General features: G+C 35.8%; 1 protein-coding gene across 6 annotated transcripts in view; it reads left to right on the top strand.

The window, feature by feature from the left end:
* NFIB (nuclear factor I B) overlaps positions 1 to 18,154 on the top strand; it is a 181,117-nt gene that overhangs the window by 116,651 nt on the left and 46,312 nt on the right. For 5 of the 6 annotated variants that reach the window (XM_072404290.1, XM_072404289.1, XM_072404292.1 and 2 more), the window contains exon 7: positions 16,810 to 16,899. The exons of the other annotated variant lie outside the window; for it this stretch is intronic. In XM_072404290.1, the coding sequence (XP_072260391.1) occupies positions 16,810 to 16,899 (90 nt within the window). The remainder of the gene's footprint in view (positions 1 to 16,809; positions 16,900 to 18,154) is intronic. 6 annotated transcript variants of the gene reach the window in all.

Raw genomic sequence — 18,154 nt, 5'->3', positions numbered from 1 at the left:
TCATTAATGACACCATTAAAGTAATCTCTTGACTTTAACAGTTTCCTTTTTGCTAGCCGTTATTTAATTGTATTACCATTTGGGATTGTCATAGCTGTTTCTTGGAGGTTAGGGCTTGCATAGCAAATGCTTTTAGTATTTCATTAAAGCCCATCTTTTATAAATTGACAGCGGCATAAAGACACATGCTAGCTTAATCAGCCCTAAAGCAGAGCTATCACCAATCCATACAGAGAAAAAGGAAGCAACAATATTGTGTTGCTTTATAGCTTTCAGTACAAAGGTTACTTTACTTGAGTTTAGAATATGGCCAGGTTTAATTTTTTTTTTGTTTTGTAGAACAGATTCAGTACAGATGTGCAGAGGTGGGGAGGTTATTGTTTTGTAGCCTGACTATTCTTCAAATCTTTCTCTCCTTGTGGAGGAAGATATACTTACTTTAATCTGTAGTCCCAATTCTTTGACAACACAGCTTCTGGGTTTGGGGGACCTCCTATCCAGTGCTGCATATGCACCTGCACTGACCATTCCACCACCTGTCCTCTCCTGTTGACATCTCAGATGCAGTCTTCTCTGTTCCATTTTTGGAAAGACCCCACCTCTAGACAGCCAATAGGTAGTGTCCATGTTGTGCTGGGTTTGAAATTGAAATCCATAGTAGTATACTGCCAGAAGAGTGTCTGCAGGCTGGACTGCAGGCTGGAGTGTCCCATTACCATGGGTTTAGGTGAGTAAAAATGGTTTTAGATTTTGTATGCTAGTGATTAGTTAGGAGTGGGAGCAAGGTGTGGGACAGTGGATTAGGATAATCCTTGTGATCAGAGATAAAAATGTATTACATTTAAAGAACATTTATACTAATCTATATCAAGTTAATCTTATATAAGAAACACTCCCTTTAAATAACACTAATCTAAGAAACACTACCTATAAATAAATACATGCATTATAGAGATTCTGTGCATTGTTTACCAGCCTAAAACATTCATTTTTTAATAGGATTTAGCGAAGAGCTTTTATTCATAAAATTTTGTCTTTGTATTTTACTAATAGCCCATATTACACAGTGTAAGCTTGGTGCAAGTATCAACTACTGCACCAGATTCTTGGTCTCAAACTAACTACTGAATAATAATATAAAACATTGACTATATAATAATTTTTATAACGGAATAACAATTTTTATATATTAGGCAGTCTTCCCTGCCATTCACTTAAGTTTTATTTAGACATCAGGCATTATTTTGCATGTGGCCCATCAGACAATTTAAGTGCCTCAGCTTTGGATCTTACTATAATAATATACTTAGTTGTTGGTGCAATATTCTATACCCACTTTATATTTTTTAAGGTACCTAAAGTAACATCTAAAAGCATTTTTAGACTAAATACTTAGACTATTTTTTTTTTGTGATTATTTTTTAGCAAAGCAATTCTATAAATGTACTTCAATTGCAATGCCAAAAGAAATCAATTGTAATTGACTTTAGCATCTATTGGAATGGCCATTCTACCTGCTTACACATGATAAATACAAAGGGAGGCTTAGAACAACTAAATAAAATGTTATTTAACCAGTGTCTGTAAAAGACAGATCAGTGCCTTGATGTGTACATTTTTCAGATAACAAAGTCATCCTTCCTAGAGTGATATTGCAGTCAGAAGTCAGAGGTCAGGTGAACCAATCCTTGCTCTGTATCAGTTCCTTAGTATCATTAGTACAAATAATTAAACGATCAAACAGCTGATCATTATTAAATAAAATACCTCTTTTATTTGTAAACTACACACTACAGCTTCTTCGCTGTCTGTCATTTTCTCAGCTTTATATATGGGTGTTTTTCTAGGGTGGTCTGCATGCAAATGCATTCTTTCCAGGAATGTATTGATACAGTGTGTGAAAGTCAATGCTGTGAGTGGAGAAATCCTGTCCTTGGTAAAGTTTGCTATTCTAATGGTATAGTTTATAGTTCTGCTAAACCTATACTCAATGTAGCCACAAAGCAGTTCAGTGAGTGATGTTAATATAGGATGGAGCCAATTATCTTTGTGCCAGTTTATCCAGAACCTATATTTCTGTTGTCAGTTTTTACAATGACACAGGAGGAACAGAGATCCCTGCCCAGAAGAGCTTACAATCTATAAATTTATTATTAGTAAAGACTTGAGATTGGTGGCTCAGTGGTTTGAACTGCTGCTTTTAAGTAGTTTGGTAGTAGTTTTGGTAGTACTTTAGGGTTATTCTCTTTAAAACTATGCATTTGGTAAGGATTCTTCTAACTGGTGGTCAGTGTAAGTCTCATATACAGGAATAGCAAGATCTTTAACCCCCCTAGCATTCTAATTCTGTGCAAATTTCCATGCAAAAAGTGTTTCATTTTTTTTTTGCATGGAAATTTATTTTACATTGTAGACTGTAATTCTTAGGAATAACTCACTGATATTTAATAAATGTAATAACAAATCAATAAAAAACTTTAAATAAAAAAAACACAAAAATCTGTAAAAAAAAATGTACCAGCTGCATATATAATATATATATATATATATATATATATATATATATATATATATATATATTTATTATGAATATTTCTTTGTATTGGACTCAATACAGCTATTTTGTATTGAATCCAATACAAAATTATTTGAATTTCCTGCCGCTTATTTGAAAGTCCCAGCCGCAGTGACGCATTTACCGACGTCACCGGGAAACCTTGTAGATCGAATCGACAATTCGTGGCTGGAGATCGGAGGAGCAGGTCCCCCGGACCTGCGGAGATCAGCAGGACACCGGGGGACAGTGACTGGTAAGTGGGTTTTTTTTTAGTTTAAAGTGACCCCGGGTGTGACTCGGGATTACCGCTTTTTGCAAGTAAAATCCACCCCGAGTCACACTCAGGATTACCGCTAGGGGGTTAATTTCTTTAAACATTACTGTTTTAATGTAGATAGCACAAAATCCCATGTGTATTTATTGAAGGTAAGTCCCGGAATTCCGCTTATGTTCTTTCTATTTTTAAACTTTTTACCTCTCTAAAATAAACTTTTGTTTGCATATAATATTGCCACAATTCTTGTTAATCTCTTGTGTTACATTTTTAGACTAGTTTGGTCTCTGAGGATAGGACCTCTTTAGCCTTCAGCTCATCTCCATGGTTGGAACTTTGCATTTATGAAATAACATCCATATTTAAGAAAAGCAACTTGGTTCGAAAAACTTGGACATTTGTGAAGACATTTGTCCTGTCTATAATATTCTGGTTCCTAAAATACTAATTTTCTTCCAATAATCCTGTAACATTAGTAAACAGCAGTGTTGTACTCAGTTATGTCTATAAGTACTATTATGTCAATCTTTTACTTTCTATTCTGTAGAAAATAAGGATTTCACGGAATTAGTAATATTCCTGCAAACTAACTGATTTTGATGACTATCCTTTGCTTACTTTGCTTTACTTACTGTTCAGAACCATAAGTTTTCACCTGTCTGACCCTGTGATTGTGTATCTACAAATTGTCCATGGAAAGTTACCTGTCACCAAATAAAACCATAATCTACAAGAACAATAACTAAACTTAGTTAGTTCTTATTTCTTCCTCATTGTTCCCTGTATTAGAAAGAGAATTTGAGTTTACCCAGAATGCAAATTTTTAAATCATTTGGAGATTCAGGTTAATGGAAAAAGGTGTAAAATTGTGAATTCAATCAGGAAAAAAAAGCCCCAGGACTCCCTTAAAAGTTGTAAAATTGAAAAATATAAAACACACGGACACTACGTACATAATAATTCTTACGACTCAATATGATGGTGTAGGACATTGCTACACAGGTTATTGATGCATAATGGGCCTGATTTATTAATGCTCTCCAAAGCAGGAGAGAATACACTTTCATCAGTGAAGCTGGGTGATTTAGCAAAACTGGAATGGATTTATTCAAAGTCATTTGCTATTTGCTAGCAAATGTTTTGAATCCTCGACCAGATCCATTCCAGGTTTGCTGGATCACCCAGGTTCAACGATGAAAGTGTATCTTCTCCAGCCTTGGAGAGCTTTAATAAATCAGGCCCGATGTCTCCTAGGACATTGACATCGGGCAGGTAACTGTAAGGCTGCATACACTCATGCAATAATTGTCGTTGGAAAGGATCTTTCACAATCCTTTCCAACCGACGACTGCGCGATGCATAATCGAGTGCTGTACATAGGGCACCATTCTGCTCAATAGAGAGGGGAGGGGGAGAGCTCCACAGAAAAAAGGATCATATCTTTTGTAGACACAGTTTTTATCTGTTCTTTGAACCTCTATTACCCGTAAAAAGATGTAAAAAGGTGACTTGTTGTTTCATTAAAATTTAAAGGAGCCTAATGGAACAACTTTTTGCTTATATGTAAAACTGATTCAGTTTAAAGTCACTATGTGGCTACAGTTTTCTAAAAAGTTCTCTTCATATCATTTGCCTGATCCTTAAACTTAACAGCAGAGACATCTAAGTTGTACAACATGTATTGAGATGCTGAACCAAGTACTGACATATGAATATTCAACACATGCCTGCAAGCATTATATAAAATATAAGTCATGCGACAACAAGCTGAATGACATGATAAAAATCAAGCAATAATAGGTTTGTAAAATGATTTGTACGATATATTTCTGTCTAACATATCCACCTTAATGGGGTGTTATCTCACTGTTTTGTAGGTAAGCATCTGTAATGACTGTTTAGGCTCACGTCTACATAACATATTTAATAGGAACCTTCATACTGCACAAAAGCTACTTCTAGCTGAAATGAAGCCTTCAAGAGTTGAAAGAGTAAATTATGAAGCAGAAGTGCTGCCCTGAGGCTTAGATTTATGATTCAGGAGGTTAGAAACTCAACTCTTACTTCTTCAGGGCCTTTCCACACCTGCAATGCAGTGTGATACGTTGCCAAAATTGAAATGATCATTGTGTACATTGTAAATGTTGAGAAAATTTTGGCCTGCACATGAACTCATGAGTCATTGAGGAAAATGTAATTATTAAAAACAATAGCACCATTTCATGCTCAAAATATTACTTACTTTTAGAAACATATGGAAATCCTTCCTTCTGCATATTTTGTTTTCATCATTGCTGTATTTTTTAAATACTTTAAATTGTCCTTTATAGGACAGCACATATACTCTACTTATTATTTTTGGCATTTTTATATTTGTAGCAAGATGCCCTTCTTAAGATGTGTTTTACAAATCGGGGATAATAACATTCATTTTTCTCTAACCCAAATCAAATTGCAAAAAATAATAAATGTAAATTCAGCTAATAGAACAAAACATATTTTTTCTTAAATATTATCGTATACATTTTTTTTGTGGTTGTCTATTTTTACCAAAAAATTCCTTATTACAGATTTTTTTTTGTGGAAGGTTTAAATACTGACCTAACTGTATTTTAGTATTTCAGAATTGACAATGTGTAAAAGTAGGCTACCAGCTGAACTCTTAATAACACAGCTGATAGCTTCTCCCCCTTTAGTAACTCTGGCCAAGAGTGTCAGCGACCATCTGTTTAGCTTCCTAGACAGTCCTTCAAAATCACAGGCATCAAATGACGGGCATTTAATCTGTATGGGCACTCTAGAACGCTAGCAAGCTTGTTCAGTGAGGCAGGGCTAAAAGTAAAACTGAAATGCATGGTTTAGTAATCCTTAGCAACAAGATTTCCTTTTACTTAAATCAGATGACTGAAGAGTAAACTGATATAAAATAATTTCAAACATTACAGTATACACTAGGAAGCTCTAACACACCTTATTGAAGGTAAGCATAGGAAATCTGGCCATATATTGTGACACTATTATCACAGTAATTAGTTTCTGTTATAAATGAGAACATATTTGTAAACAATAGTTTGCAACAAATATTCTGTAGCAAACAGGAACAACTGTAAAAGGAAAAATGGTAATTATAAAAGCTAAAAACATAAAATCTTTAGAAAAACAAATACTTACGTTAGACACCAGCTTTCTGTAAGTTTTGGCATCCCAGGACCTCAACACCGCATCCCAGGAAAGCTGAGTACTCTAATTTTTACAAGAATGTCCTCTTGCACTCTGCGCCTCAGCTTTTCCAGTAGGCACTGATGAGGCCCAGAGAGGTCACAGCAACTATGGAAAGTGGATTAAAGCCTGGTGAAAGATGATTTTTTCTTCCCTTTCCAGTTTTTATACAGGGATTAAGAGGCTAGAACACAAACAAGCCTTGAATGTCATACAAGGTCCCCTTTTACCTTTTACTGTATTTATTGATACATTATTACACAGGTTTAAAATAAAATTAGTTTTGATAGTCATCAGAAACAATAGCAAACTTTTCTAAATCAGTTTTTCAAGCAGATTTCAGATCTGTTTTTTTCCTAACACATACAGTTCCTGAGTTATAAGTACTATTATAGGTAACATTGTATGTGCATGTATTTTGTACTAAAACATAAGCACCATTGAAGTGAGTGTTAATACTTCTTCAGTGTGAAGTAAAATAAGGCACACTGTGGTATAGATCTACTGAACAGTGTCAGTCAGGTACCAGAGTATGATTTTCTTGTTTACTCCTTGGATTGTCGCGGTACAGCATCCAGCAGTAGTCAGCCATTATACTTTCATTCCAGAAACCTTGGTAGCGGTGCTCTATTAACTGAATGTCCTGGTGAAAACGTTCTCCTTGTTAATCACTCACGATACCAAGCTTTTCCGGGAAGAATTTTAGATGCGAGTGCATGAAATGTATTTTTAATGACATGCGACAACCCAGTTTCTGGTATAAATCAAGCAGATTGCTAACTCCTTCCTTGTATGCAGGAGACTTATGATTGCCCAGGAAATTTTCACACAGCCACTTGAATGCATCCCAAGCTTCTAGCTCAGCTGCTGAGAGATTTTTTTTTGTTTGAAAACATCATCCTGCAAAACAGACTTGATCTGTGGCCCTATAAATATTCCTTCATTTTTGCAGTGCTTTTGCAGTTTGGAAAATTCTCAACAAGGTACTGAAAACCCGTGGAGTTTGATTTACCCATGGCTTTTACAAGGTTCTTCATCAAGCCTAACTTGATATGAAGAGGTAGCAAAAATATTTTTTGCTGATCAACCAGAGGCAGAAACTTGACACTGCTTGTTCCGGGCTTATAGGTATCTCTTGGTAGCCAATCACGCTTGGCATAATGATCTCCTGTAGATTGGCTGTCCCACAGGCATAGGAAACAGCAATATTTTGTGAATCCTCCTTGCATTCTCATCAGCAAGCCAATGACCTTTAGATCCCCACAGATGTTCCACTGCTGTTTTTTCTACTGGATTGCTTCAAGTAGTAACTTCATGTTGTCATAGGACTCCTTTAGGTTAACAGAATGGGCAATCGGTAAACTTGGTTTGGAGTTACCATTATGCAGTAAGACTGCTTTCAAGCTTCTTTTAGAGAAATCAATGAAGATACACCATTCAGATGGAACATGTCCTTGTGACAAACTGTTAAAGAGTGCATTTATATCATGACAGTAGCACATTGAGCTATCCCTAGTGAATAACGTTGTCAAGGTATGATTTTGTTTTGTGTAGTAAGTTACAGTTTCACCCTTTGCAAGCAAGTGCTTCTGTTTAAGCCTTGAAGCAAGAAGTTCTGCTTTGTCTTTGGAGAGATTTAGATCACGAGCTAGATCATTCAGCTCTGCTTGTGTAAAGGTCTCTGGTTCTGAATCTGAATCGGCCAAGTAGTCAGGTTTAGATGATTCCGGGTTGTAACTGGCTGCAACTTCAGCGCGTTCCTCATCACCTTCTACAGAAGCAAGTCTATCATGTGGCAGTATTGGAACTGGCAATGAATCATCATAGGGGAACAGGCCTAATTGCAGAATCGAGGCTGGGATATACAATTTTTTGCTTGGTTTTACCTGAGAATCCACTTTTGTTGAGACAGCAAAAAAAAGCAGTCGATTGGATGGTCTTGGAATTGCAAATGGCATTGCTGCTTTACGCTGATTTAGCCAGTCACACAGTCCGTTGGAACAACTGGTACAGATGACATGTGGAGCCCAAGGTTTATCCTGGTCACCAAGTGGACAGCCAAAATTTATTTTGTATAACTTTTAAAGTTCTGTGGTAATTTGGCTGCATTGTGCTTTTGTTGTAAATGAACCACACGCGTAACAAAAACTGTCTGGATCATTAAGGCAATTTCTAGGCATGATGACAAATTAAATCAATCGCAGTTAGTGCGGTCCTCAACCTTAAAAAAAGAAAACTGTTGTTAAATGTTTTAATATGTTAAGGCTATTTATAACCAATTTCACACAATATATAATTAGTTGCATCACAAAATCTAGATGTGCTAGAGAAAAACTGAACACATTTGAAATCCACATCAAAAATAATACAAAGCCCACATAAAATTATATCTGATGAAAATGACATGCTGACCTGTGTTATTATTTATAATTAAATAGTATTCATATTACGCAGTTCTGTACATTAAATAGGGGATGCAAATGACAGACAGACAAACAATGAGAAAAGAAGAGGGGAGGACCCTTCCCAAAAGAGCTTACAATCTTACAGATACATTATTATTTTTATTATTATTATCATGTAGTGTATGCAGTTCCAACAGAACTCCTACACCTCTACAAACATAACACTTTTTTTTCTTGGCTATGTTATAACACATTACTACCATTTTTTTTTAGCTGTGTTATAACATTTTTTGTTATATGCACTGTTAAATTATACTAATAAACTGCACTTTGTGTTTCTTAAATATGTTCATTTATTGTTGGTACCAAAAGAGAATTTAGGTATACATTCTTCATTACATGCATGAGTTTATATATTTATGAGTTGATATGTTCAACAAAAATTATATCATTGTAAAATTACAAAGGAAAAGAAAATATGAAATAGGTGTTACATTACCTAAATATATTATATGCTAACAGGACCTTTACAACCTATACTAGTTTTGCACTACTGACTTATTTATAATTGGATTCACTCTAACTCTCTTTTATTTATAATTCTAGCAGGTAATTACGTCTTCTTGGAATGACGTAGTTCAACAACTGTTATGGGATCAAGTCCATATGCCTTGTCATATGGACAAATAACTATTTTAATTACCTCTTTAGTTAGAACTATTCAACCTTTTTATCTTCAATATGCATTTGTAAATGGAATATGAACCTAAGCCTTTCTATATTTTGGAGTCCTATTAAAAAAAAAGAACATTATCAGTGTAAGATTTTGGTTAATAAATAAAATTATTGTGGATGAGTATACTGCATTACTCATATTTAGTTGTCATTGATGTCCTGTTCTTAATTAAACAAGAATGTAATTTTATTTATTCATAATTTACATCCCTAATACTTAATTTTCATTATAATACATTAATATCTGCATCTTGGATTAAAAATCTTACATCTGATAAGCCACTAAAGACTGCTTAAAATATAAAAACAAACATCCCAATTAATCTCCAAGCTGTGCCCCAGCCAAATACTCTTCCTCCAGTTCCAGAATATGTTATTATATGAGGCTGTACCTATTTAAGCTGTGCTAACACTCATGTACCGGAATTCTATTCATAACTGCAACCTCAGTAAACATCAGCAAAGTGAACATATGGTTCTCTGCTTGCAGAAATCCAGGCAGGTGTCTGCAGCGAGCAGGTGTTGCTGTGAATGTTTGAACTTGCCGCTGGATCACTAGTTGACTGCCATGACATCCCCCTAACAGGTGGCTAGAGGCACTTGGCTGACCATGTGATGTTTACTGAGGGAGCTACCAGCATTGGCTGGAGGCCTTAGGCAGGGGAAAATGGGGCTTTTCTTTTTTGCTTTGATGAGAGAATTGCCCAAATTTATGTCTCATTAGTGTTTCCTAAAGTCTTTTTTGGAAGAGAACAGCAGTTTAATTAAGAGCTCCCATAAAACATGTTTCCGCATACTTTTCCCCCTTCGGCATTTTAGCACATCAGAGTCCATCAGGTTTGCCCCAGGCAAAGTCAAACAGATATGCATCTGGTGCTCCATTTGTGCAAGCTGTCAATACATACTCAGTGTCTCATACCAGCTCCCTTTCACCTCCTCTCTAGATAGGGTTCCTTGTTGAAGGATCAGTTTTGATTACTTTTTTTCTTATTTGCAAAAGCCATATCACTTTGATGTGGTGCAGAGAAATTTATAGTCCTCTAGAATTTGAGGATGTGCTCTGTATCCTAAAAGTAATGTGACCTTACATTTTAGTCAGAGGTTTTATTGTAACTGCATTCATCTTTAAATGTCTAAAACAAAGTGAGCTGTGAGTTTTGCTGCTGTAGAGTAGCACCTTTCAACCAGTAGTTCTTCTACCAGTCACCTGCCATTATAAAAAAGACTACTTTTATTTTTATTAAAAACATTATTATTCCCCTAGATCCCCCTCCTCTGATTATTTTAAGATAGTACTGTACTATTTATATGTAAATGAGTGGACTTTGCCCTGACAGGGTGCAGTCTGTGTTTATAAGCTCTTCCTTTGAAAAGTCATGTATGCAGCAGGCACAGTCAATGAGAAGAACCGTCATCCTGGGGAGAGAAACCAATGGACCTTCTATGGCAAGCGGCAGGCCATGCATACGAGCCTTCCTTCTGACAGAGCTGGAGATGTATATTCCTGTAACAGTGCACTGTTGTAATTGGTCTGTGTACAATTTCACAGATTTTCTTACATCCTGTAAACTTCTGGAAAAAAATGCTGGAGCTAGCTATAGAGAATATTGGCTGCATTTATCCCAAGCTCAAACCTGCCATTTGCCATGGAATGTCCACTTAAAGTTCTGATATTTGACTGTGACAGGAGTATTTTGGAGGCTACTTCTTTTATGTACTAGAGGCTGTTTTTCATCCACCCTTACCAAGTGAGTCTATTTAACTGTAAAATGTAATGCTTAGACTTTATTCTACATAGCTTGCCTTGACAGGCTTCCCACCCCAATTCTTATGACTGATTGTTTATGTCAGTTCCTGACATAACCATTCTTTTGAATATGTAAATCTTTTTCTTAGTAGCATGAATTATCATAAAGCTAAACTAACACTGTCCATAGCTTTCAAAATATGTACAAAATATTTTTCTCTGCAATATAAAAAAACTGTAAGTTTTAGCTTTCATCAATAAATGATTTTGTAACTGAAAATTAGTGATACTTAATAATGGAAAATGATCTCTAAAAATTAGTTCTAGAGGGAACAAATGCACATTTGTGGGCCTTATCTTTTAAGCATTTGTTGTTGACTTGCAACAATGATCAAAATAACTTTTAACAAGGTAAATCTTTAAAGCTTCAATCTGAGATATGGTGGATGCAATTGTAACAAGCTGAGACCAATACATTTCTTGGAATCAAAAGGTCTACATACCAGTACTAGTTTACAACCTTGAAAACAGCTCTTGGGGCCTAGGTAAAAAGAGCATCCTAAGCATCCTTTACAGTGTCCTACAGAGAGAAATGCTTAGCTCCACTTACAGGCTTTATTAAATAAAGCAGTCTTACTGCTTTAAAAAAACAACTGCATTAGTGCACTTCACATGTAAGGAGATTTAATCAGCTAAATTTATCATCGTTCTCAATTCTTCTGGATGCACGTGTTACCTAAAACTGAACAGAAACTAAAACATAAATGGCTCCCCCAAAATTTCTATTTTCACTTTTGACCTCTAGCCTCAGTCGTGTGAATAGTCTTTAAATTTTAAATATTGTGCAAATTAAATACACCATACCTTGTTTGAAGATGCAGAGAAGATGGGAACTCATTTCCACACACATTTACAGGCTTTTTATTTAGCAAATTACCTAGATTGTTGTTTTTTTCATTGTACCCAGATGTGTTATGATATTGAGGTGTTCCTTAGACAATCATTAGTGGCAGCATTTGTAGTTTTTATATTTTATTTAGAATTGTAACACTCTTTCAGTAATTGGTGTTTATGTGAATCACAGTTCCCTTGTGTTGTCTAACTTCCCTATTACACTAGGGAATGTATTTTTTGTTGAGTTAGATTTTACACTTGTTTTTTTACTAATTTATGGGTGGTGAATTCAGCAATGACCCCAGTTTTTTGCTAACACATTTAGTTTTTATGATACCGGGTACCCTCCATTTTTGTAAAAAAACATACAAATTTTACATACAAGGAAAAAATAATGAAATAATAACTTGAATGTACTGTTTATTTAAATTTCTTTTGTTCATACAAAAGATTTATTGTTATTCTATGACATTTTTTTAACAGTAAAACATTTGGAAATTAATCAGGTAAGCGGTTAAGGTAAAAATGTACGCCTATAGCTTTTCCTGGAGTGTTCAGTGTTAGGACAATTCTGACGAATGCTCCAACAATAGTCAGCCATCATATGTACATCTCATCCACCCTGATACCGTCCTTCCATGACCTTTAAATCTTGGTGAAATCGTTCACCTTGCTCATCACTGACTGCACCAAGGTTTTCCGGGAGGTTAGAGAGATGGCTATGCAGAAAATGGACCTTGATGCTCATATTGCAACCAAGCATTTTGTAGCTCTCCAAGAGTTTCTGTACATTTTCTGTGTAATTATTTGCCCGTGCGTTTCCAAGAAAGCCCTTGACAATGAATTTGAATGATAACCAAGCATTGTTTTCGACTTCTGACATTGTCCTGATGAAATGTTCATCTTTGATGAGCTGCCGAATCTGTGGACCAAACAGATCAAACACACTATCCTTTATTTTTTCAAATGACAGGCTAGGAAATGCCAAAATTAGGTACTTGAAACAGTCTCTTTCAGTTGGCAAAGCTTTAACGAATTGCTTCATCAGTCCCAGTTTCATATGCAGAGGCGGGAATATAATATTCTTTCTATCAACAACTGGCTCATGTAGAATTTTGTATCATCTTGTTTTATGATCTGGATCTTGGAGGCCAATTCCTTTCCACCCAATGCCTCTCACCAGCTCTGCTGTCCCACATGCACAGATAACAGGGATACTTAGTGTATCTGTGTTGCTGATCAAGAGGGAAGCATACCATTTTAAGATCAACACAGATGACCCAATTGTGTTAGTGATATTGCAACAACTCAATGACTCTTTATGTTTGAATATTCTTCACAAAGAGAAACTGAATGGCCAATTGGGACTGACCCAAATATATTGCCATTGTGAAGGAGGACACACTTTAAGCTCCACTTTGAACTATCGATGAATAGTCACCATTCTGTTGAGTTATAGATGGGAATTCCCAAATCCTCCATTAAACCATGTATGATATGGCAATTCACAAAGCCACTGTCAGTTCCAAATTCTGCAGAAATGCAATTTCTCTGGTTTGAAAGTATGATACCTTAGTTCCTTTTTCAAGTAAGTTTTTCTCTCGCAGTCTTGATGCTAGGAGTTCTGAAGCCTTTGTCGATAGTCCCAAATCACGTGCCAAATCACTCAACTTATGCTGATCAAATTCCTTACGAACAGAGTCCTCAATTTCAAACTCTTCATCATTGTTGTCTCCTAGTTCATCACCATATTCATGTTCTTCAAGACAGGGTATTGTAATGAAAACCGGCACTGGGATTTCATCTGAATGAGCCACTGAGCGTATAGCCGATAGTAGACTGGGATACTCAGTTACATTTATTTTTCTTGTTATATCCTGAAGTTTTCACTATACAAAAGTAACAGTCACTGAAATTATCTCCTGGCTCTCGCCAAACCAAATTTGGTTATACCAAATGGCATCTTTTGACGTGTTCCCTTTGTCCATATCCGTAAACCCTCGGCACACTGTTTGCACACCTTATGAGGGGCCCAAGACTTATCTTGATCACCAAGTTTAACTTCAAAATTTGCCAAATAGGCTTGCTCTACAAATGTGCTGCCCATGTGTTCGCCCACTAACTGGGAATTACGTGTGTAAGTGGATAAATAAATTTTGCTTATTCACTACGTAGAGCAGCGCACAACCTCTGACCACACTGTCTTGCATTCAAATTAGTAGCCTATACCAATCCAATCCCAATAATATAAGCGGTAGAGAAAAAAACTAACTGCACTTTCAGAATCAGCATACCTATTTTAGTCCAAATAAGCTTAAAATTGAAGTTAATAAAAAATTTGTTCAAAGTTGTTCCCCAGTGATTTTTAAAACTTGATCTAGCAAACACATTCTTTTGGGTATATCTTCACTTGGAATGTAGGAAATCACCTAGTCCCTGCACTCATCACAATTAATGTCCTGCATGTTCTTACAGTAACAGTATTATTCCCCTCTTGAATTGCAGTATTTTGTGGCTCCATACACAGAGAGATCCAGTGTCCCAGTTATCAAATCCTGGGCAAGTAAAAATGACAGCTCAGATTTTTAGGACAGATCAGTGTTAAGATATTACTAGTTTGTTCAAGATCACTGGCTCACACTATATTGGTTAACTATTAGGTTAACTATATAGGTTAATAGTAGGATTTACACGACTTGCATATAGATCTTGAGACAAAGAAAGGGATGGATGGGATGAGACCCCGTTCTTTGTCTCAAGATCTTTACGCAAGTCTGTAAATCCTACTATTAACCTATATAGTGTGAATAGAGTCCCATATCATGCCAATTTGTAACAGATCCCTATCATTGTTTTAAAGTTTTTTGTATTTGAAGAATAAAAAAAATTATACTGTTTTTATACATAATTATTGTAAACTTTTGGTGCCTTTTTAGAAGCCTGTCTCTTTCCCTTTTCTTCCACCTATTATCAATAATATTAATAATATTATTAATAATGATAAACAGGATTTAAATAGCGCCAACATATTCAGCAGCGCTGTAAATTAAATAGGGGTTGCAAGTGACAGACCATTGCCAAGTGACAAGTTGCAAGTGACAGACCCTGCCCCGAAGAGCTTACAATCCAGGAGGTGGGGGAACTAACACACAATAGGATGGGAGATATGTAATGGTGGGAAGTAATGACGGTTTCAAAAAACAGAAGAAGTTGGGTAGGCAAGTTTGAATAAATAGGTTTTGAGTACTCTTTTTCCTAGCAGAAAGTAGGAGCAAGCTGAATAGGACAAGGAAGACCATTCCAGAGAGTACCTAGCTGTATGTTAAAAATTGTTGTAGAAATTAATGGTTTTGAAACCTTTAAGTTCTATGATGCAATATATTCTTTGCTTTTCACTTTTTTCAGTCAGATACTAGAAAACAATTAGGTTCGTCTACATGGACAGTTTTAAAAACGCATGTAAACATTCCCACTGTGTTTATATGTATTTTATGCACTTATACTAGCGTTTTAAAGCTTGCCTTTAAACCACTGAAAAACGTCTATGTTCCTTTTTACTGGGTTTGTACCAAGTTCACTTTAAATGCATTAATAAACGTGGGAAAATGCCCCCATTTAAATAAATGGATGCGTCAACCCACGTTAACCCTGTGTTTTAATCATTAAACATTACAAGGAACGTTATCTATTAACGCTAAAAAATGTGCCTTAAGGAAACATGGCGTAGATTAGGCCATTGGAATGCATAGAAATTTCAAACATGGGCTTTTAAAGCTGGGGAAAACGTCTGAGCAGAATAGGCCTTAACAAGGTCTTTGGGGTTTGTACTTCCTGAAGTGTGAGCTGTGTGTTATTGCCCCCCCACTTGGCTTTCTGTATCACCAATATTACTTTTTTCATGAAGCACTGTAAACCTGTTCCTAATAAAGTATACTAGATAACGAGGTAGATTTTAAAGGTAGGGTGCCAGGAGACCACATAGTAAAGATTAAAGGAGTCCTGCTGTTCAGGTTCGTATATCTTTTTGCAGAAGAAATCTAAAAGAAAGGTTAGGTTAAGGGGGACTTATGCTAAAGTGACATCCATGATATTGAAACTGTTCATAATAAATGCCTTGAGTTCTGTTGGATATTTTTAATAGAATGTAGAATAAAGTCAGAAAATTGCTTCTTACATTTCTAGAGAAAATAATTGAATTATTATTTCATAATTTGTTGTTATGTTTATGCCACACTGTTTCTCTTGAAAACCACATATAAGAGAAAATTTAGGGGCCCTTATGAGGCCAACAGGTTGTTTGCTAGCTGATCACACAAATAAAAGGGATTTTTAGTTTGTCCAATTTATAAAAGTTGTGATAAGCTGAAAAGATGGCCAATTCATTCTGATCTCCACTTTTATAATTAACCCATATTAACCCCCCTTTTTTATCGCTGCTTGCCACTTAATAAGGTATAGAACAGTTACTCAATGCAATAATAAAGCTTCTGTTCTCTAATTTTGAGGTATTATGGTACCCCCATTTCCACTCTTATAAGCTTAATTATCAGGGAACAAAACAAGTTTTAGCTTTTATAATTATGTTTTTATAGAAGTGGCTATCAGGTTTCTAAAAGCAGAGAACAAAAACTGACATTGTGTTTTTCTGTTCTCTGTTTTATACACATAGGTCCCATAGACTTGAATAGAATTTTTTGAGATAAATAAGCCGAGAAAAAAATGACTTTCTTGTGAGTGCCAGATTTTTGTCATTGTATGCACAGAGCATTCTTTGCTGTATCAGTAGGCTTTTGCACGAATATTGTCTTGCTTAATTCTATTCAATATGCTAATAGCTGATGAGTTTTGCAAACTTCAGTGAATATAGAATACCAGGCATGAAGATTTCTGCAAGCTTCTGCCACTGCTGAACATTTCTTGCAGCAGAGCCCAACCTGAGTAATCAAGCCCTCCTCATTTTTTTTGAAATCACATACAGAGTTCACAGGCCAGTCAACCAGAAGCAAGCAGTGGAAAATGGAGGAACCTGGGGCTTCTGACTGTGACTGGCTGAAGATCAAAATGGAAGGTGAGAGTCAAGAAGATTACATTTAATTTAATGTGTATTAAGGGTTTGTTATGATGCAAGTTACAGTGCAATACAAATTATATCAAATGCATTAAAAAAAATGCAAGGATGGAAGAAAAATAATAGAGACTTGATAAAGCAGAGTAAAGTACAACAGCAATGGGCAAAGTGCAGTAATCAACAACAACCAATCTAATGTTTACCACAATCAGATCATCTAAGAAATAATTTTTCGATTGCTCGAAAAATAATTGTGTTTTGCAATATATGAATTAAAAATCAATAAATGTATTTTCCATGCAGCAAGCATTAGTACCTGAATATGTATTGATGCCACCCTTCTTTATTTTGCACAACACACTGGGAAATTGAATATCAGTTTTTGACCCAGTTAGGGTTCTCTTCAGTGTCTATGAATATGGTTAGAAGAGGGCAGAGCACAGGCTTTATCATATTAGTTTGCTGGTGCAAATTGTTTCTGTGTAATGCCTAAATGGGTCCTGAACCAGTTCTAGATGTAGTATGTTATGTCAGAAATAGCAGGGTAGCAAAACTGGTTAATTGCATGGCAGTTATTATCATTTCTTCAGGTATACAACACAGCACAAAAACTAAGCACAGAAAATGCAGCTAAACCCTAAGGCTGGATTCACACCCATGCATTGGTAACCTATGGTAAAACACCTTTTACTGTGCATAGCATAACACACAATCTGTGGTGCCATTCATGCTAAATTTTGAACCCCAATGCCAATTCATAGCACACCTGGTTTTATATATGCTGTGGTGCATTGGCAGCCTTCTTTACAATGAATGTGTGGCCTAAAATGCAATGTACATTAATGCACGTAGACTATTAAATTACTCCAAACCATTAAAATCACCTAGTACTAGTATATAAAAGTTGCACTTCAATGTATACTGCTTTGAATGTGTACCAAGTACAGCAATACTTGTCCTTCTGTAACAGTTAATTGCTACATCCTTCCCTTGAGTGAAATTCAGTCTTTTATATATTCTTGCTTTTGTAGACTTCTGTGAACAGCAAAAAGGAATGATTGTGTCCTGTGAACGTATTCTGTTACTGACAGTCTTGTGACAGCCAGGACGGGTACAATATGGCATTCAGAAGAGATGTATATAGGCCATTAGGTACACTTGTCTATTCCAGCAGACAATAATGGCTGGATGTTTTAACAACAGCAGACCACATACCAAGGGAAGTTTGACAGCACTTAATGCAAATATTTGGTTA

Source organism: Pyxicephalus adspersus, chromosome 3, assembly GCF_032062135.1.
Source record: "Pyxicephalus adspersus chromosome 3, UCB_Pads_2.0, whole genome shotgun sequence".
Lineage (NCBI taxonomy): Eukaryota > Metazoa > Chordata > Amphibia > Anura > Pyxicephalidae > Pyxicephalus > Pyxicephalus adspersus.
The sequence above is the reverse complement of the archived record's forward strand: the minus strand, read 5'-3'. Positions and strand labels throughout refer to the sequence as shown.